Below are 20,935 nucleotides of genomic sequence, written 5' to 3' on the forward strand. Positions count from 1 at the left end.
AAGGAAATAGAAATCCAGATCTAGGAGGCCCGCAGAGACCCCAACAAAATCAACCCAAGGAGGGCCACACCAAGACACATAATAATTAAAATGGCAAAAAGTCGTGATAAAGAGAGAATTTTAAAAGTAGCAAGAGAAAACAGTTACATAAAAGAGAAACCCCCATAAGGCTGTTAACTGATTTTTCAGCAGAAACTCTGCATGATATACTCAAAGTGCTGAAAGAAAAAAAAAAAAAACAACAACAACAACCCTGCAACCAAAAAGACTCTATCCAGCAAGGCTGTCATTCAGAATAGAAAGGGAGAAAAAGTGAGGCACCTGGGTGGCCCAGTCGGTTAAGCAGCTGACTTTTGATCTCGGCTCAGGTCATGATCTCATGGTTTGTGAGTTCGAGTCCTGCATCAGGCTCTGCACTGACAGTACTGAGCCTGCCTGGGACTCTCTCTCTCTCTCTCCCTCTCTCTCTGCCCCTCCCCTACTCTCTCTCTCGACGTCTCTCTCTCTCTCAAAAAAATAAAATAAAATAAAATAAAATAAAATAAACTTAGAGAGAGATTCCCAGACACAAAAGTTAAAGGAATTCATGACTACTAAAGCAGCCCTATGAGAAATGTTGAAGGGGACTCTTTGAGTGGAAAAGAAAGACCATAAGCAGAGGTAAGAAAAGTGGGAAGCACAAAAGCAGTAAAATTAAATATATCTATAAAAACCAGTCAAGGAATTCACAAAATAAAAGGATGTAAAGTATGACACAGTAGATTTAAAACACAGCAGGGGAGGGGAGTGGAGGGAGGAGTAAAGAATGGGTTCAAACTTAAGAGACCATCAACTTAAGGGGCACCTGGGTGGCTCAGTCAGTTAAGCTGAGTCCGACTTTCAGCTCAGGTCATGATCTCACAGTTTGAGAGACCAAGCTCCGCATCGGGCTCTGTGCTGACAGCTCAGAGCCTGGAGCCTGCTTCCGATTCTGGGTCTCCCTCTCTCTCTGCCCCTCCCCCACTCATGCCCCGTCTCTCTGTCTCTCAAGAATAAATAAGACATTTTAAAAAACATTAAAAAAAAGAGAGACCATCAACTTAACATACACTACCATATGCATAAGATGTTACATACAAACCTAATGGTAACCACAGATCAAAAACCAGTAACAGATACATAAGAGTTGTAACTAGGCCTCTCTTCCCAAGAAAATGGTGATGGGTGATGGTGGGAAGAGATCCGTTCAAGTTCTGGGGCTCTGGGGGTAGAGATCCAGAATTAAAGATAAGGGGCTCTATGCTTAAAACAACCTACTCCACCATTCGCCCCATCCCCCAACACACACGAGCCTCTCAACTGCTGTACTTTGTGTACCAAACAGGCCAACGGTGAAACTTCTGCCAGGTCATCTGCAGAGTTCTTTGAAAGCAAAAGCGGAAAACTACAGAAGCAGCTAACAATACTCTTGTACCTTGAATGCTTCTTTTAAAAAAGGCCTTACATCCTTCACACGACCAGACTCCATAGTGATATCCAGATGCGTAATCGCTGCAGACCGCACAGAAGTGGGCATCTCTCTTTGAACTTGGACTAGTAACAGGGCTGGCACAACTGCTCCCACTAACCTTCCTTTTCAGTGTCTCTCTGGGGGCAAAGAAAATATTCATTGTAACACAGCATTAAGGGGAAAAGATGGACTTTCTAGAAAAAAAATATAGCACGAACACTGTCTAATTTACCTCTGCCCTCCAGAGCTCACAATAAATAAATTCCAGGAAATCTGATCAAGCACGACCTTTGTTGCTGATATCATGAGATCCAGAAAGAGTCACACTGTTGGGAATGACTGATGTTTGAAGGTAGTTAGGTGAGTCTATGCCCATCCATGCAATGCTGAGGGTCACTAGTAACTATAGACGGCTGGTTGTAGCCATCAGATTGCACATCTCTGAGTGTAATAAGTGACCAGAACAAGTCTTACCCACAGGTCTGAACTACAAGCAGGGTGTGCAGTGGCCTTCCATAATTGCTAATTCATCAACACTGTAAGGATGGACCTAATCTCACCTAACCATTTTCAAGTATCAGTCATTCCTCAGTGGTGCTAACTAGCCCTTCAGAGTTCCCATTTAAATGGGCAACAAAAACTGCCATTCTGCAATTTAAGAGGAAGGTCTAGAGTGAAAACAACTGTAAGAGGAGTAGCCGATAGACTTTAAATGACATCGAAGTGAACGCTATACTCTGGTTTAGAGAGAGAGAGAAGGGGTAGGGAAGAGTAGAGAAGGGTGGAGAAGGGCCGGGAAGGGCAGGGAAGGACAGGAAAAGGTGGGGAGAAGAAAAAGAGAGAAAGGAGAAGAGAGAGGGAGAAAGTGCACACACGCTGGTGCTCAGAGAAGTTTCTGAAGGAAGCAGGTGTGCAGTGCTGGGGAGAAGGGCAGTGGCTTCCACAGAGGAAGGGACAGCCCATGAAGGCAGTATTAGCGGACACTAAAAGCATACCTGGCTAGTTCTAATCGTGCTAAGCCATGTTTCTTTTGGAAAGGAAATGTCAGAGATATAATTGATTTATAAACGAAGATAATTATACTATGGGTTAATTTACCCTATATTAGAACTCTGATTAGATCTCATGATCAGAAACAAAATATTTCTTCCCTTAAAGGCTGAGTGAAAAACAGGACTTTAAAAGAGTTGTCTACATGGGGCGCCTGGGTGGCTCAGTCGGTTGAGTTCCTGACTTCGGCTCAGGTCATGATCTCCCAGTTCATGGGTTCGAGTCCCGTGTCGGGCTCTGTGCTGACAGCTCAGAGCCTGGAGCCCGCTTTGGATTCTGTGTCTCCCTCGCTCTCCGCCCCTCCCCCACTCGCACTCTGTTTCCCTCTGTCTCAGAAATAAATAAACATTAAAAAAAAAGTTATCTACAATGTTTATGTTCTCTTTTACCCACAACGATTTTAAAAAGGAGAAAAATAAAATTACAGTGTAACATAGCGTTCTCAAAGTGTTAGGACAGCATTTGAAAGTAACAAATTTCAATACCCAACATGCAAGAACTTAATACTTTGGTTGTTTTAGAAATTTATCTCCCCCTCATCCTTCTCCCTACCCGACCTCTTCCCTCCATAGCTGTAATTATCATCAAATACATTACAAATTAAATGGAAATAACCCACGTTACCTTGCATTTAAGAGTACAGATACTCTTTTTAACTTCAAGAAATTTCAACTAAAGTCTACATTTAGTTTCCCATCAATCTTTATGAAATGCTATTTTAGTTCACTGTCAAAAACTTGTGCCAATCATTGCCTGTCTTTTCAGGCTTCATGTGTCCAGTCCATTTCATTGAAGCAGTAACACTTCCCCAGTTGCTTTTCTCTTGGACACAATGTGCCATGAACACTCAACTGTGATTTCACTACAAGATAAGAGGCATCGAACTTGAAAAGAAAGTAAAAATTTCTTTTTTTTACTTTTTATTTTTTTGAGAGTGTGCAAACAGGGGAGGGGCAGAGGGAGAGAGAGGGAGAGAGAAAATCCCAAGCAGGCTCTGTCAGAGCAGAGCCCCATGCAGGGTTCGATCCCGGGAACTGTGAGATCGTGACCTGAGCCGAAATCAAGAGTCAGAGGTTTAACCGACAGCCCCCCAGACACCCCTAAAAATTTCTTTTTCAACCCCAAGTCACTTCATCAAGAGAAAAGCGATTTTTTATTTCAAACTCTAATGTCTAAAAACCGTAGTCATGATAGTGAATTTTCCCCAGAACTCAGATCTACAAGCTTACTTTTTAAATGAGGATTAGAAGAGCAGAATAGATATTCTAGAATTCAGAATATATGTGTCAGGTGCTCTAAGTAATCTATGTGATGAAGAAAGACCTGGAGTAACGCATATCTTTCTTCTCACTAAATCATAAAGTGATTTGAATAATGCCCCTAAAGTACAATTCAGAATAAAGACTGGACTTACCTGTGTACAGGTAAGGTGGGTTCTAGCGACCTTGCTTCACACCAAGGACTCTTTTGAGGTTCTGCATACAGAAGCGACGACTGGCAATGGATCGCTAAGGGAGAGAGGTGTCCAGGGGTTGGCCACAACACATTTGGGCTTGTGGTCTGTCGACCAGGTCCACCTTCGGAGTCACTGGCACTGCTGGGAATACCGTAATTCATCACAGTAGGGCTATAGAATGTCATGGCTGAATATTCATGGCAGCTCTCCACGTAGGAGGACGGTATATATATGGGGCCATGCTCCAGGGGTAGGATGGGTTGACTGCAGTTGTAGGAGGCAGGACAGTTAAGGCTAGATGGTGAGTTTTTGATATCCATGTCTTGAATAGGTAACAGCTGAGGAAACTCTTTGTGAGAAGAGGCACAAAGGGACATTATAAGGTTCTCAAAGACTCGGGGGCTGTAGAGAAAAACAGAAGACATTTCTAAATTAGAGCTATAGGCCTAACTATTAAAAATGTCCACACATATTTCTTACTTACACACACACAGCTTAGAAACACATCCTGAAAGACAGACAAAAAAAATACTAACCTCAGGGGGCAGGAACTCTCATTTGCTACTTTATTCACTTTTTTATCACTTTTGTTGTTGTTAGCTCCAAGAATTTTTTTAACCACAAGAATTTATTATAAAATACTTCTTAAAATTAAAAAATGCAGGATTCAATTAAAATGGCAAGGGTTTTTTTTTCCCCCTTCTGGAACTAGGTAGGTTTATTTAAAAATTCTTATCGAAAAATAAACGAGAATTGCCAAGAAAACATCGAAAGAGCAGGTCAATGGGCCTGGATAGCGTTAACAGATATTCAAACACACAATGAATCAGTCACCAGTAATAAACACAAGGAACAGACAGGCCACTGCACTCGTGTCAGTTAATAATTTATCGCTTCTCAGGTTCAGTATATGGCCCATGGGAAGCGCTGGAGTGGCTTAACCTGTTTAAAGTGAGCACAATGCTAACCTTTCTCAGTAGAGGGCGCTGCACGGACACCGCAGGAGCAAGAAGCTGCTGTGACTTCTGACACCGGCAGAGGGCGGCAGTATGAGGGTGAGAACAATCAGGGGAGACTGGCCCTGTGGCGGGTCCTTTCCACACTCACCTGTCCAGACTGTGGCCTGAGGAGTCACAAAGAAGTCAGTCGTTCCTTGTACAAACCTCCTCACCTCCTGCTACCTGCATGCTGTAAAGGCCTTCTGTCCTGTGCAGCCACCCAGACTCCCAGGGCACAACCACGCAACGGGCTGCTGATTGCCCCCCCGCCCCCCCACTGCACCCTGGTTAGCGGCCCACCCACCCTTCCTGAAGAGATCTGAACCCCTCCAAATTGGTCCTTCCTTGGGTGCTCTCCCTTACCCCTACGGAACCGCATAGAGTTACTTATTATATTTAATCTCTTATCATAGTTATTCTTTATATCAGTCCTCCTCTGTTGGGGGCGCCTTGGGGGCACAGTCGGTTAAGCGCCCGCGTTAGGCTCAGGTCATGATCTCGCAGTTCATGAGTTCGAGCCCTGCACCTGGCTCTGCGGTGACAGCTCAGGGCCTGACGCCTGCTTCAGATTCTGCGTCTCCCTCTCTCTCTGCCCCTCCCCTGCTCATGCTCTGTCTCTGTGTCTCAAAAATTTTAAAAATGTTAGAAAATGTTTAAAAGAAAAATTCTCCTCTGTTGAAACCTATAGTTTCAACCCCCTGATTGGCCGCAGGCTGCTACATAACAGAATAGAAAATCCCAAAATAGAAAATTCAAAAACTCCAAAGTTTTTGGAAAGTTGGCATATGGTAAAGGTCTCTGATAGTTTACATCACAAAGAAAACATTGGACAGTAGAATTGCCATTGGAAAAAGAACACATGCCAGAATCAACTCCAAAGGGTTCAGAGATCCAAATGTTAAAAGAGAAAGGCAACCAGGAGTGAGGGGAAGGAGAGCGGACCACACAGGTGCTAGAGGCAAGCGCAGAAAAATTGCTTTATAAGATGGGTGTGGGAAAAACCTTCACTATGGCTTAAAATCCACAGGCAATAAAAAGATGACCAATAAATTCAGGAGAGAAAAGTAAATCTTTGTACATCATAAAAACACCATAAGCAAAGCCAAAAGCCTAATGACAAATGGGGGGGGGGGGAACTCTCAACTTCTATCAGAAATAAGGGGCTCAGCGCGCCTGGGTGGCTCAGTGCGTTAGGTGTCTGACTTCGTCTCAGGTCATGATCTTGCAGTTCATGGGTTCGGGCCCTGCATCGGGCTCTGGGCTGACAGCTCCGAGCCTGGAGCCTTCAGATTCTGTGTCTCCCTCTCTCTCTGCCCCTCCCCTACTTGCACTTTCTCTGTCTCTCAAAAATGAATAAACATTAAAAAAATTAAAAGAAATAGGGAGCTAATTTCCCTAGTATATAGAGAACTTTAAAGTGAAAAAAAGACTAAAAAAAATTCTTTAAACAGGCAAAAGACACTGAACACAGAAAAGGGAAGGCAAATGGCCCTTCAAATGCAAAGAAAGATGCTCAATTCCATTCATAAAGATTAAAACTACACCAAGACACCATTTCTCACTTATCACGTTTGGCAAAAATTCCAATGTTTGACCTCCCCTCCCTGGCGAGGCTGTGGAAAAACAGAGACTTTCTCTGACGTTGTCGGTAGGAATGCAAAATGGCACAACCTCCACGGACATCGGGCATTATACAGAGAGAACTCATGCTTTACCTTTGGACTATGAATCCAGAAAAAGGGAAAAAAGAATCATCGGCTACCATTGCAAGTGATTGTTACATCAGTCCCTCACTCTGAAAAGTAGTAATTAAGGGAAAGAAATTAAGCCTGTACCCTGCCTTTTTGAGAGGATCCATAGTTTATGCCACAGTTGAGGGCAAGCTCTTCTTTACAAGAGAATGCCACCCACTAAATAGTTTAGAAATAAAATATTTGGATGGCTAAATCGGATATAGAAACCAAGTAAAAACGTTAACAGTTACTGAGTCTAGATGGTGGACATTCATTATACCAGTCTTTCACCTCTTCTTGAAGTTCAAAAGTTTTCACAAGAAGCTTTGGAGGAAAGACACAAAAAAATACAATTACAAATGGAAACCTTTAATAATAAAAGCTTAGAATGGGGGGGCCTGGGTGGCTCAGTCATTTAAGCATCCGACTCTTAACTTCAGCTCAGGTCATGATCTCACGTTTGTGAGTTTGAGCCCCGCATGGACACTGTGCTGATGCACAGAGCCTGCTTGGGATTCTGTCCCCACCGCTTGCCCTCTGTCTCTCTTAAAATAAATAAAAATAAACTTTAAAAAAATACTAGGATAATTGGAATAATATAATCTGGGAAGGGGAACAACGACCACTAATAACTAGACTGGTTGAGAGAGATTGTGACGTAAACAAGCTTGCCTGGGAAGCTCTCCATCTCCATCTCTCCATCTCCATCTACTTTCTCCTGACCTTTTCACTTGAATGCCCATTTCATTTGTCCTCAAAACAATATACGTATGGTGGTTTTAAAACATGTCCACATGGGGCGCCTGGGTGGCGCAGTCGGTTAAGCGTCCGACTTCAGCCACGTCACGATCTCACGGTCCGTGAGTTCGAGCCCCGCGTCAGGCTCTGGGCTGATGGCTCAGAGCCTGGAGCCTGTTTCAGATTCTGTGTCTCCCTCTCTCTCTGCCCCTCCCCCGTTCATGCTCTGTCTCTCTCTGTCCCAAAAATAAATAAACGTTGAAAAAAAAAATTAAAAAAAAAAAAAACATGTCCACAAATTCTTCAACATTCCTCCCTTCAAAAGGTGGAGTCTAACCTCCCCTTGAGTATGTGCTAGATTTGTACTCTTTTTTTTAAAGTTTATTTACTTGAGAGAGACAGAGACAGTGTGAGTGGGAGAGGGGCAGAGAGGGGCGGGGGTGGGGGGGAGAGAGAATCCCAAGCAGGCTCTGCACTGCCGGCACGGAGCTCGATGTGGGGCTCGAACCCATGAACTGAGAGATCGTGACCCGAGAGGAAACCAAGAGCCAGAGGCTTAAGTGACCAAGCCACCCAGGCACCCCAATGACTCGTTTTTAATGAATAAATTATGGCAGAAGGGATGATATGTAGCTTCCATGACTAGGTCATAAAAAGCACTGAGGTCTCTTCCTGGCTGGCTCCCTTGGATCACTCATTCCAGGGGAAATTAGCCGCCATAGTGTGAGGACACTCAAGCAGTATCATGGAGGCCCCCTGCCAATGGCCAGCAAGGAACCACAGCCTCCAGCCAATGGCTCTGTGAGTGAGATATTTTGGAAACTAACCTGCCAGCCCCAGGCAAGCCTTCAGAGGAACTGTAGCCCTGGCCAGCATCTTGACTCCAACCTCCTAAGAGGAGCTAAGCAAGAACCATCCAGCTAAGCTACTCCTGGACTCCTGACTCTCAGAAAATGTGTGTGATATTATGTTTGTCAGTTAAGCTGCTAAATTCTACAGCCCTAGATAGTTAATACAATATCCAAGGTAAAATTAATCATTTTCCTCCCCCAAACCACTCCTAATTTCCTATTTGTGTTAATGACAAAGCCCAGTACAGTTAGCTTTGACTTCTCCCCTGCATCCAATTATCTTTAATCACCAAGGCAGACTTTTTTTTTTTTTCCTCCCAGTGCCTTTTCCTCGTGGTCTGTCTTTGCCACCATCTGAGCAAGCTCTCATTACTTCTTATCTGTGCATCTGTAATAGACTCCTTACCACTCCTGGTCTCCAGTGAGCTCCTTCTCCAGGTCCATACAGCTGCCAGATTAACATTCTTGAAACCCAGCTCTGATCAGCCCTCTGCTTCCCACCAGCCTGTGTAATCAGTCACAGTCTTCCAACATCCAAGGCAATCCATGCCGCTGCCCCAACCCACCATCCCACCCTAATCTGCTGTTTTCCTACAGAAGACCTGCCGTGTCCGTAAGAAATATGCAAAATGCATCGTGGAGTGGCTGGCATTTCATACCTTAGCACTTTTTTCACTCTTAGCTCCTCTATAATTACTTGCAAATGTAATCCTCCTTATTAGAACAGCACTGAATCATCCTTGTAAATGGCAGAAGTAGGATTAGAACTCAAGCTCCTTGAAGGCACACACTATTTTTATTCACCTTCCACTACAACTCAATAAATATTTGTTATTATGAAAGACTACGAGGAAATGTAAGATTTCAGGCACTCAGGGGTGTCAGCCAGAGATGGGAGCACCGTTCGTAGGCATGGTACCGTGCTGAGACAGGAGAGAGCTCGAGGAGTCCCGACACACGCACTCTGACTGCAGAGGGCTATCGTGCCAGGTAAAGGAGGCAGGAAAGACCAGGCGAGATGCTAAGGCATGAGCACAAACGTGCTACAACTTAAAATCGACATTGACTGACCATGAAAGACAGGAGAGGGAATGGTAACTGGAGAAGAATATAGTGTCCAAAAAGTTTATTTACCTATACATATATATATACCTATACATATATATATGTTTTATATACATTTCACACAAAAAATCAACATGCATGTGTTAATGACAGAATTTCATACGTCCATTACTTAGATTCCTAATCAACACATACAATCCCTGATTCCTAACAGAAAATATGCAGGATAAACCATATAATAGTAACTATTGTCAAAACTAGCAGTTTCCAAACTTTTTTTTTTTAAGTGGTGGTGAATCACACATCAAGCTTATGATATGTTAACCACCCTTATTTTTTTTTAATTTTTTTTTAACGTTTTATTTATTTTTGAGACAGGGAGAGACAGAGCATGAACAGGGGAGGGTCAGAGAGAGGGAGACACAGAATCTGAAACAGGCTCCAGGCTCCAAGCTGTCAGCACAGAGCCCGACGCGGGGCTCGAACTCACGGACCGCGAGATCATGACCTTAGCTGGAGTCGGCCGCTTAACCGACTGAGCCACCCAGGAGCCCCAGCCACTCTTATTTTTTTAATGTTTGTTTATTTTTGAGAGAGAGAGAGCATGAGCAGGGGAGGGGCAGAGAGAGAGGGAGACACAGAATCTGAAGCAAGCTTCAGGCTCTGAGCTGTCAGCACAGAGCCCGACACTGGGCTCGAACCCACGAGCTGTGAGATCATGACCTGAGCTGAAGTCAGACACTTAACTGACTGAGCCACCCAGGTGCCCCAATGTTAACCTCTTTTAAATGCACAGTTCAGTAGTGTTAAATATGTTCACAGCACTGTGCATCTCCAGAACTCTTTCCATCTTGCACAACTAAGACTCCCCACCTGTTAAACAAGAGTTCCCCAACCTACTCCTCCCCCAGCCCCTGGCAACCACCATTCTACTTTCCGTCTCTTATGGATTTGACTACTCAGTACTGCATATAAGTGGAATCATACGGTATCTGTCCTCCTGTGTCTGGCTTATTTCACTTAGCACAATGTCCTCAAGGTTCATTCATATTGTCTCGTGTGTCAGAATTTCCTTCCTTTTTAAGGTGGAATAATATTCCATTGTGTTTATGCACCACATTTTGTTAATCAAGAAAGGGTTTAATTTTTTTTTTAATGTTTATTTATATTTGGGGGGTGGAGAGAGAGAGAGAGCGTGCGCACAAGTCGGGGAGGGGCAGAGGGAGGGAGACAGAATCCAAAGCAGGCTCCAGGCTCTGAGCTGTCAGCACAGAGCCCAATGCAGGGCTTGAACTCGCCAGCCATGAGATCATGATCTGAGCCAAAGTCGATGCTTAACCGACGGAGCCGCCCAGGTGCCCCAATCAAAAACGGTTTTAAACAGAGATGCTTGAGAACATTTACAGGTCCACAGAAATAACCTAGGTTAGAGCAAGTGGTTGAATCTAGAAGAAACACAGGCATTGGTAATTAGCTCACTGGTAATGTTTAGATGGCAATTCCATGACCATCAGTATTGTGATGAGCCATCTATCCCTCAATCTGTCCTGAAAACACCTCTCCTATTTCAATCCACCTACACATGTGCTCGCTCTCTGTACTTTATGTTTCTTATATTGTACCTTGGTGACTGCATTTTAGCACATTGTTTTTGCCATGTGATCTCAGCATATCTTGTGCATCCAGATGTTTAATCAAAAAACATTTAAAGTACTTTAACAACATAACTTAAACAGTACACATTATAACAACGGAGAGGAAAATACTGAAGGTAGCATGCTTAACAAATTGTATTTATGTATAGTAAAATGTAACCTGGAGGTAATACATTTTGCATTTCTTGACTATATACATACACACACACACACACACACACAATGTAGTGCATAAACACAATGGAATATTATTCCACCTTAAAAAGGAAGGAAATTCTGACACACGAGACAATATGAATGAACCTTGAGGACATTGTGCTAAGTGAAATAAGCCAGACACAGAAGGACAGATACCGTATGATTCCACTTATATGCAGTACTGAGTAGTCGAATCCATAAGAGACAGAAAGGAGAATGGTAGTTGCCAGGGGCTGGAGGAGGAGTAGGTTGGGGAACTTCACATATGGGGAACATGTGTGTGTGTGTGTGTGTGTGTGTATGACCTACCCAATTTAATAAATAAAAGTATATCCAAAAGTTAGTGTGGTCACTGTGGTGAGTATACACATTGCATGCAGGAAATTATGAAGCAGGGCAGCAGTGAATGTTAGAGTAACAATTTGAGCAAGACTTCAAGTTAATACACAATTAATAATAAAATCAATTGAATGGTTTAAACAAAAAAACATTCTCAACGTTTTGGTCAATCAAGGTTTTACTGGATTTCACGCTGTCTCAACTTTATATTGCCCCAAAGAAAGGTACTCAGCGTCTTAGCATAAGGAATTCAGCAAAGCCAACACAGCCACCTATCAGAAAACCACTGCAATCTTTTACCTTCCTTAGGCCTCTTACAAACACAAAGCTCCTACTGATACAAAGTGACGAACAGCAGCACAGAAATTCATAAACTTGAAATAACACTTGCTGTTATCCAGGTGGAAAGTGAACACACAATCTAAAATGAATATGACAGCTCTCGGGAGCACAGAATCAACCTCATTACTCAGTTTCACCTACAGCTGAAATGTTCATTCTCAGCCCAGAAATGCTGAAATGACCTGTCAGACACACCGCCAAATGGCAAATGCCAGGATTCATCCAGGCGATCAATCAGGTGCCATGGTGACTTTGCTTAGGAAAACGGATTTCACATACTTATACCAATCAATTTCTCCAGAGTTTCCACACATGCCTCGCACAGTGATTCACGTGAGAGCGCTGGTTGCTGGATAGTGATTGAAAGACCATGTTGCCTTTTGGTTGGATATCCTTTGGATGCATCCAGAGTCATGTGACATGGGACCTCAGATCATTAGGAACTTGGTAGCCGACGCAAAGGGTTTCTCCTCTGAAGCAAAGACACAAGGGGTGATGAACCTAAATCATAGCAAGAGGCCTGATGGACAGCAAACAAGTAGCAGACGTCTTCACTGGACGTCTAGAAAAGTGCATGAGCAGACCTGTACCGGTTATGTGAGCAGGTCCTATTGAAACTGGGGAGACAGGGGCGCCTGGGTGGCGCAGTCGGTTAAGCGTCCGACTTCAGCCACGTCACGATCTCGCGGTCCGTGAGTTCGAGCCCCGCGTCAGGCTCTGGGCTGATGGCTCAGAGCCTGGAGCCTGTTTCCGATTCTGTGTCTCCCTCTCTCTCTGCCCTTCCCCCGTTCATGCTCTGTCTCTCTCTGTCCCAAAAATAAATAAAAACGTTGAAAAAAAAATTTAAAAAAGAAACTGGGGAGACAAAATGGGTGAGGGAAAGAATCTCATTGTAGGGTGGGAGTTTCCCAACACTTTCCTCTGAACAAGCACGCTTTGACTCAGCGAGCACAATGCCAGGTACCACAGGGAGAAACAGTCTCTCAACAGCTTAATTGCTGGGCCTGGCAGGCACCGAACTTCACCTGGCCAACCAAAGAACATGTTCCCGGACATCCTGATTCTAAGAATTAAACATTCCTTTGCGTGTCAATTTTCTTTCATTAGTCGCCACAGCAAAGAGTTGGCCCATGGCCCTCATGATGAACAGCCCCGGTCTTCTGTGCAGAGGCTTCTCAGCCCCACTCCTCCAGCTCACACACCGGTGGTGAGCCCTTCCGGGTCACATCTGTGTTCAGCAGGAGAGCGTTTTGCACACGTGATGGTACACAGCGTTCTAACACACTGGCTCAGGAACACATTATAGAACTTAAACAGAAAAAAAGTTTTTAAAATTCCAAATATGGGGGCGCCTGGGTGGCTCAGTCGGTTGAGCGTCCGGCTTCAGCTCAGGTCACGATCTCACAGTCTGTGAGTTCAAGCCCCGCGTCAGGCTCTGTGCTGATAGCTCAGAGCCTGGAGCCTGCTTCAGATTCTGTGTCCCCCTCTCTCTCTGCCCCTCCCCCACTCATGCTCTGTCTCTCTCTGTCTCAGAAATAAATAAACATTAAAAAAAAAATTCCAAATATGAACAGTGATTCCTTGGGAGATATTTAAAAAAGAAAAAAAAAAAAGCCCTAGAAAATGGTAGAAAGGCACTCCACTAAGAGTAGAATGATCTTATCAAAGCACCTATCAAATCTAGCTCAACAATAAGAAGGCAGGTGCCACCGGGCCTGTTATTACGTATATTCCGGCCCGGTGGACAGAGAAGCACACAGGGTCCAAGTCCTGACTCTGCTGAAAGCCAGGTGATGACACTCAAATCACGTCAACTCCCTGAGCCTCCGCGGCTTCTTCAGCAGAAACGGGCACCTGCTGTGGGCTGCGTTTTTTCACAGCACTTGGACGAAGTGAAATGATGTGTGTGTGACAGCGTCCTGTGAGGGATTATCACAGTCCAGGAAACCGACGTCAGTCTATTACATGCCCCTGGGCACGCCAATAGTGGGTGGCAGAACTTGTAGGCGAGGCAAAAGGCTCTTCTGACCGCCCTGAAGACTTCTGCCTCCTCGTTGTACTTTGGTAACTTCTGCTTAACAATCCGTCACACCAGTCCAAACAGCTGGGCCGCTGGTAGGCTGCTAGCACCCTGTGGAGCACCCAATGCCACATTCTCCTCGTGCTGTGTTCTCAAGCCTGTCTGCCACACTTCCCCAAGCATTCAGTTCAAGCACCCCTCGTGTGTGTGCCCCATGCAACATACGTCACAAATGCATGCATTATGTGTCATAGATGCACATTCACAAAGCAGACACCAGAAGGAATTTGGGGGAAAAGGTACAAAATATTTAACTGTCAAGCATCCCTCATGTGTGTCTGTGGCTGTCTACCAGTCTTTGGCCTTAAATTTTCCACAGCAAAACACAGCTCTCAATCAACTTAGTATTCACTGGAAAGGAGAAAACACTCCAAAATCACCATGGAACTGATCATTAATAACCGATTCACATGCAACTGTTTTTTTTGTTTTTTTTTTTTAAGTAGGTTCCATGCCTAGCACGGAGCCTAACGATGCAGGGCTTGAACTCACAACCCTGAGATCAAGACCTGAGCCGAGATCAAGAGTCGGATGTTCGACCAACTGAACTACCAAGCGCCCACACACGCAACTCTTAGGAATGTGTACACATATCTTCTGAAATGAGAAAAACCTAACTCCCCTAGTAGCCCACTGGTCCTTACTGAGCTGGCTGGCAAACAGAAGTTTGAGGGCTTGAATGGGGAAGAGGACTGAGCCTCAGCCGCAAAGTCATCACACGCTAAGGCGGGGCAGGGAGGGGGACCCCATCAGTCTTCACGGTCTTCGGCAAGTCTCTGCCCCTTCCAATTCCAACTGTCAGGGAAGACGTACCACTCTTAGGATATGGCTCCTGACTGTTCACTGAATAGCATATTAAGCCGTAAAGAATACTAGCTTACAAAAGATTTTGCATCTACGTCCTGCAAGAGAATCTAAATTTCAAAGCATGAGCACAGAAATGAAAAAACTCTGACATCTACACATAAATTGGGCACCGACCTCATAGCCTATTAAGGAGAGTATCTGGGGGAGCCTGGGTGGCTCAGTCAGTTGAATGTCTGACTTTGGCTCAGGTCATGATCTCACAGTTCGGTTCGTGGGGTCTGGCCTTGGGTCAGGCTCTGCACTGGTGGTGTGGAGCCTGCTTGGAATTCTCTCTCTCTGCCTGACCCCCACTTGCAGTCTCTCTCAAAATAAATAAATAAATAAACTTAAAAAAAAAGAAGAAAGGAATGTATTCTAACTTAAGTCACAATCACTCTGTCTTATATTTTTTTTTCTGTCTTATATTTTAAATGTCTCCAAACTGCCATTTTCAACCACTGTTTTGTTCCTCACCATTTAATAATGTGTAATTTCAGGTAACTTTCTTGTAACTTGAGATTACAAGTACAATAAAAGTGTTTTTAATTGCCCAGATTATAAAAATGCAATACATTCTATCAATATTACCTAAATAACCAATGTTTTGTAAATAACTGTGTAATTCATCTGGGATAATTAATGACGTACATTACCAAAGCTTATCCCGCAACAGAATCCAAATGTGCTAAGAATGAAATCTACTAGTCTAATGGGAAGTTAACATGTAGCCCTATTTGCAAAATTGCTTCTTGTTGCCTCAATTTATTCCAAAGTATATAGGACTAAAACAAAAGTACACAATCCACAACCTGACTCATCCCAACCAAAAGCGGGGGGGGGGGGGGGGGGGGGCTGAGGTTCTTTTTTGAAAAGCAAAGGAAGATCATTATTTCTAGGTAAGAACATACCAAAGAGCAGAATGGTAAAATCAGAGAACAGCTCAGTGATTTCCAGGCATTGGGGATGGGTGGAGAGGGTGAAGTATGAAGGCACAAAGGGGGCCTTTTGGGGAGTGATGGCACTGTTCTAGGTCCTGATTGTAGAAGCGATTATATAAATGTTCAACTGTCAGAATTCCCAGAGTGATACACCTAAAGAGGCTAGATTTTACTGTATGTAAATTACAGGGCCAAGAGCCTGCCTTTTTTTTAAAAGGCTATTATGTCTAAATCCATGTGCTAGGCAATGAATCATGAAGTATACAGTTCTCAAGTGTTCCAGATGTAATTACTAAAAAACTTACCCATAAATGATTGAAGTTCAGCCTTCAGTATTTTATAGAATTATTATATTTTATAGGTATTCTACAAAATGACTCAAACGTGAACTAAAATGATCACAAGATGTATTTGGCATCATTAGCTGGATGTATAGAAAACTGCAGTGCCTTAAAAATGGACATAACAATATCTATAAGTGCTAATTATATTTTTAAGCATTGAATTTACTACTAAATTTTACCTTTTCCATATTATAAATTGAGGAATATTAGTCATTAGATTCATTCGAGTCCCTCGGAACCACTATGAAATGTGTTTTTAATTGATTTCAGAGATAAGTCGTAAGTGTTACAGGACACTGGCTACTTTTGAAATGAAAATGTTTCAGTAATTCAACAGAAAAAAAAAATGCTTGGATGTCATATGGATCCTGAAATTATGCCTTAACACCTATTGTTGAACAGGCCCTTACATTTTCCCTCTTCCTGAATATATACAGAAATATAGATTTTTCTGCAGAAAAAAAAAATAAAAGTCAAAAAATAAGTGTCATAGTCACAGCACACAGACTTGTGACAATACAGCACAAACCTTTGATTTCACATGTTCACTTAAGTAACAAACATCTTTCCCCACACACGAAGGACAACAGCCACTGTGAGTTCAGAAACTTAAAAGTAAAAATTCCCAATGGAATGTCCATGTGAGGCTAAAAATCTAACAACCAAGGCAAAACCCTTTCCTCCAAAGTGCCGTGTACCACACCAAAGCACAAAGTTGCTTTTTAAAAAGCTAGTAAAATTGAGTCAACCTGGTTTTCCTAAATAGAAATCCACTCAAACCCGAAGTTTTGTTTTTCCCACAAATACCATTCCCTCCACTAAAGTTCATGCTTCCAGTATGAATGAGACACAAACCGTAATACAAAGGGGTGAGAGCAGCAGCTGTGTTCGTCTTCTGCAAACACAACAGACCAGATCTTAATCCTGCTCAGTTTGTCCGGGACAGAAGCAAATCTGTTTTTGTTATCACTGAGGAATGCCAGTTAATACATTTAAAACACTGGTCATCTGCTTGATCCACGGTCCACTGTCCCAGAGTTTTTCCTTTTAATAGGCACGCATGAAGCCGGAGTTTACAAGCACAGACTAATGAAGTAAATGAACTTGTCCGCGTCTTGAATGAAAATACTTATCAGAGCATGAAATTTGTTTCCTATAATTTTCAAGACAAGTGGTTTGGGGGTGGGGGCGGGGCGGGGGGAGTTGGTCTTTTGTTCTCAATATTACTGGTTTCCCATCCCGGGATTTCAAACAGAAAAGCAGACAAATCACACTATGAGCCAAGGGACACTTACCTTACAGGGAAACACCGGCCTAGCGGTCCCTAAAATGCGGACACGTGCTTTTCCCAGAGTAGCGGCTCCAGCACCTGGCTCGCACCTGGCGCTCGGCCACCAGCTGCGGAGAGAGAGCCCACCTCGCGCAGCCCAGCCCTCGATCGCCGCAGACGGGGCGCCTGTCGCAGCCCAGGGTGGTCCCTCTCCACCCCGCAAGTTTCCAGCGGCGGTTCTCGCAGCCTCGGCGCGTCCAGCTGCCTAGCAGCAGGGACGCGAAGTGGGTTTCAACAGGTCCAGTAGCCAGAGACACTGCAAAGATCACAGACGACTTAACGAGGCGCCTCTCCTTCCTTTTAAAGACCCGGGGGGAGGAGGTGGGGAAGAAAGACCAAGAGCCCACGTGACCACCCAGCCGGCTGCCAGGAAATCTCGGGAGGACGCGGACTCCCCTGCCCGGCCATCCACACTCACCTGGACGTAGGGAGAAGCCCCAGGGAAAGGCCTGCCACCCTCGAGCGCTTCACAGTCACCCTCAGGGGGAGCAAAGCACCCCTGGCGCCCTTCCCCCCCGTCTTGGATTTAGGGAGTCTGGGGGGTGGGGCCTGAGAACGTGCACTTCTAACTAGGTTCAGGGTGCGGCTGCAACTGATGCTGCCCGGCTGGGGACCACACTTTGCGGCTCACGTCCCTAGACCCTCACCCACGCGCCGCTGGAGAGGCCACGCCACGCGGGCGCGGGCTGGGGGGGGGAGGGGTGGGAGTGGGTTCTCAGCGGCTCGCTGGGAAGACCTTTCGCTTTGGAGCAAAGATCCCAGGAGGCTTCCTCAAACTCACCTACTGCGAAGAAGCACCTGGGGGGAAATCTGTGCCTCCGCGGCGGCTGCGCCCCTCCTCCCTCTGCAGCACCTCCGTCGGGTTCTCCGCAGGCGCGCGCCCCCTGGTGGCAGCTCCAGGTCCCCGGTCCGCAGGGTCCCCAAGGTCTCCTCACCTACCCTGCGGTGGCACACAGTGCGAGGACTGGGATCTCAGGATAGTCATTAAGAAGCACCTGGCTTTAGGGCAGCCACTGCTGGCGAAAGTCGAATGGCAAGTTACGGGTGTCCCATAGGCCATGCTGAGACCCCAGGGCCACATTTGTGTCTGATTAATCATCAGACTATCCGGACGCGTGACACGAGGGACATGGTTCTTGATCGGGCTGTGACTCCAGATCCCTGACAGAAAAAGACCGAAAGGGGATCGGGAGGGAGACTTACCACGCCAGGCTCAAGCGCTGAGGGGTTTAGCCAAAAACAGCCTAGACAGACTTTACTGTGCTCTGCATTTATGAGAGTGAGGGCCACAGGTGGCGAAGGCAGACTCCAAACACGGGAAGCCACCTACTTGATAACAATGGTGATGAAAAATCTTTACTCTGCCACCCCCTTCAGTTTTCATGAAAGCGAAGACTCCTGGATCCTCTCAAGTTGGAAGGCCAGGTTTCCCGCTCCCCGAGGTAGAGAAGTTCCTTTGAACAGGAGGACGCGGAACTGACCGGATTCATGGTGTAGGACTGTAGGGGACGCATGCTGATCTCGACCAATCCCAGCTTTCCTCGTCCCCTCTCCTGGGTGTCCCTGCACGTCCCCAGCACCCATAGGCTCCTTCCTCCTTGCCGCCTTCAGGAGAGAATTTTAAGTGATGGTTTCAAAAAAAATCACTCCCATTTGGAAGTACTTACTTGTGAACAAGATACCTTCCTCTGGAAGGGAGATTACTATGAGGGAATTTCAGGGATGAGCCGACAGGCAGACAAAAATAATGTGAGGGTGAAGAAAACTGACGCCTGTCGGGTAACTACACGGTGCCAGAGAGTGCGCTAAGTGCTTGCATAGCATCCCATTTACTCCGCATGGCAGTTCTATCCACTAGTTCCTCGTCAGATGTGGAAACTGAGGCTTGCAGAGCTTACCTCGGCTACCTAAAGCCACACGTGGTAAGAAAGGAGCAAGTGGCATTAATGCTTTCGTTGACAGCTATCACTTACTAGGCATTCAGCCATGCCCTGCTTGCCTACATGTTAGCTCATTTTATACGCAACAGGGCTATGAACGGGGCGCCTGGGTGGTTCAGTCGGTTAAGCGTCCAACTTCAGCTCAGGTCATGATCTCATGGTTCATGGGTTCGAGCCCCACGTTGGGCTCCGTGCAGACAGCTCAGAGCCTGGAGCCTGCTTCAGATATTGTGTCTCCCTCTCTCTGTCCCTTCCCCAGCTCTCTCTCTCTCTCAAAAGTAAATAAACATTAACAAAAAGTTATATACAACAGGGCTATGAGGGAAATTCTATCATTAAGTATCTCCGTTTGACAGTTGAGAAAATGGCCAGCCCGTGGCCGAGAAAGAGTTGAACCCAGGCAAGAGCCCAAGACTGCTTTCTTGCATGCCATGACTGCAATCAATCAGAAATGAAGATGGCTTGAATGTCGGGGCACAACAGCTCCCACACACAAGCCCTGCCTCAAAGCCTCCTGCCACCGGAGAGTTAAGCATCAGCTCACCCCAGAACTAGAGCTCTGTGTTTGCTGCGATGCTTCCTTCAGAAGGCATTCCACTCATGGGAACAGCATGTTCTCTTTTTAAAGACCCTCAAACACCCACAGAAGCGTTTTGTTACGCAAGGAACCCTCACTGCAGGAAATATTAAGCAAAAAGAATGAATGGGAGTGAGTACATTTCCTTCTGATTCATCCTGTGGATTGAGAAAGATAATGGTACCTTAGGGATGGAAACTTTGCCTAGTTTAACGCAACGAGAGGGAAGATAATTATTCTGACTATTCCTAACACACGACCAAAACTAAGAAGGGATTCAGTTAATACCAATGGTTAGACTGAAAAGCACCCTGAAATCTAGTATTAAGGACCATGCCTCCATTCAGAAGACCCCCACATCAGATGCCTGGGTGGCTCAGTCAGTTGACCGTCGACTATTGATTTCAGCTCCTGTCACAATCCCAGGGTCATGAGATTGAGCCCCTCTCTCCCTCTCTCTCTCTCTCCCCCTCTGCCTCTTTCCCCTGCTCATGCTCTCTCTCTCTCTCTCTAAAATAAAACTTTTAAAATTAAAAAAAAAAGATGGGGCACCTGGGTGGCTCAGTCAGTTAAGCATCTGACTTCAGCTCAGGTCACGATCTCGCAGTCTGTGAGTTCGAGGCCCGCGTCGGGCTCTGGGCTGATGGCTCAGAGCCTGGAGCCTGCTTCAGATTCTGTGTCTCCCTCTCTCTCTGCCCCTCCCCTGCTCATGCTCTGTCTCTGTCTCAAAAATAAATAATAAAAACATTAAAAATTTTTTTAATTAAAAAAAAAAAAGAAAGGAGATTCCTCATCTGATTTGTACCTCACTCATGACCTCCCCAAGGAAGCACCTACATGGTATGACATGTATTTCCTCTTCCCAAAATATTCTATAACAGGGACTAAAGTCATCACCGTTCAGTCATCCTTTGGGGTTACAGCATTGAATTGTTGAAATTCAATCATGCTATATATATGATGGGT

At 45.1% G+C, this 20,935-nt stretch overlaps 1 protein-coding gene across 1 annotated transcript in view; it reads right to left on the minus strand.

The window, feature by feature from the left end:
• Positions 1–17,701, minus strand: part of ESR2 (estrogen receptor 2) — a 70,989-nt gene extending 53,288 nt beyond the window's left edge. Inside the window, exons 1-3 of the mRNA XM_027065895.2 lie at positions 17,418–17,701; positions 3,954–4,397; positions 1,454–1,626 (exon numbers count right to left, since the gene is read on the minus strand). Of these exons, the coding sequence (XP_026921696.2) occupies positions 1,454–1,626; positions 3,954–4,372 (592 nt within the window). The 5' untranslated portion in view covers positions 4,373–4,397; positions 17,418–17,701. The remainder of the gene's footprint in view (positions 1–1,453; positions 1,627–3,953; positions 4,398–17,417) is intronic.
• Positions 17,702–20,935: the final 3,234 nt, after the last annotated feature.

The sequence above is a fragment of the Acinonyx jubatus genome, chromosome B3 (genome assembly GCF_027475565.1).
Source record: "Acinonyx jubatus isolate Ajub_Pintada_27869175 chromosome B3, VMU_Ajub_asm_v1.0, whole genome shotgun sequence".
Lineage (NCBI taxonomy): Eukaryota > Metazoa > Chordata > Mammalia > Carnivora > Felidae > Acinonyx > Acinonyx jubatus.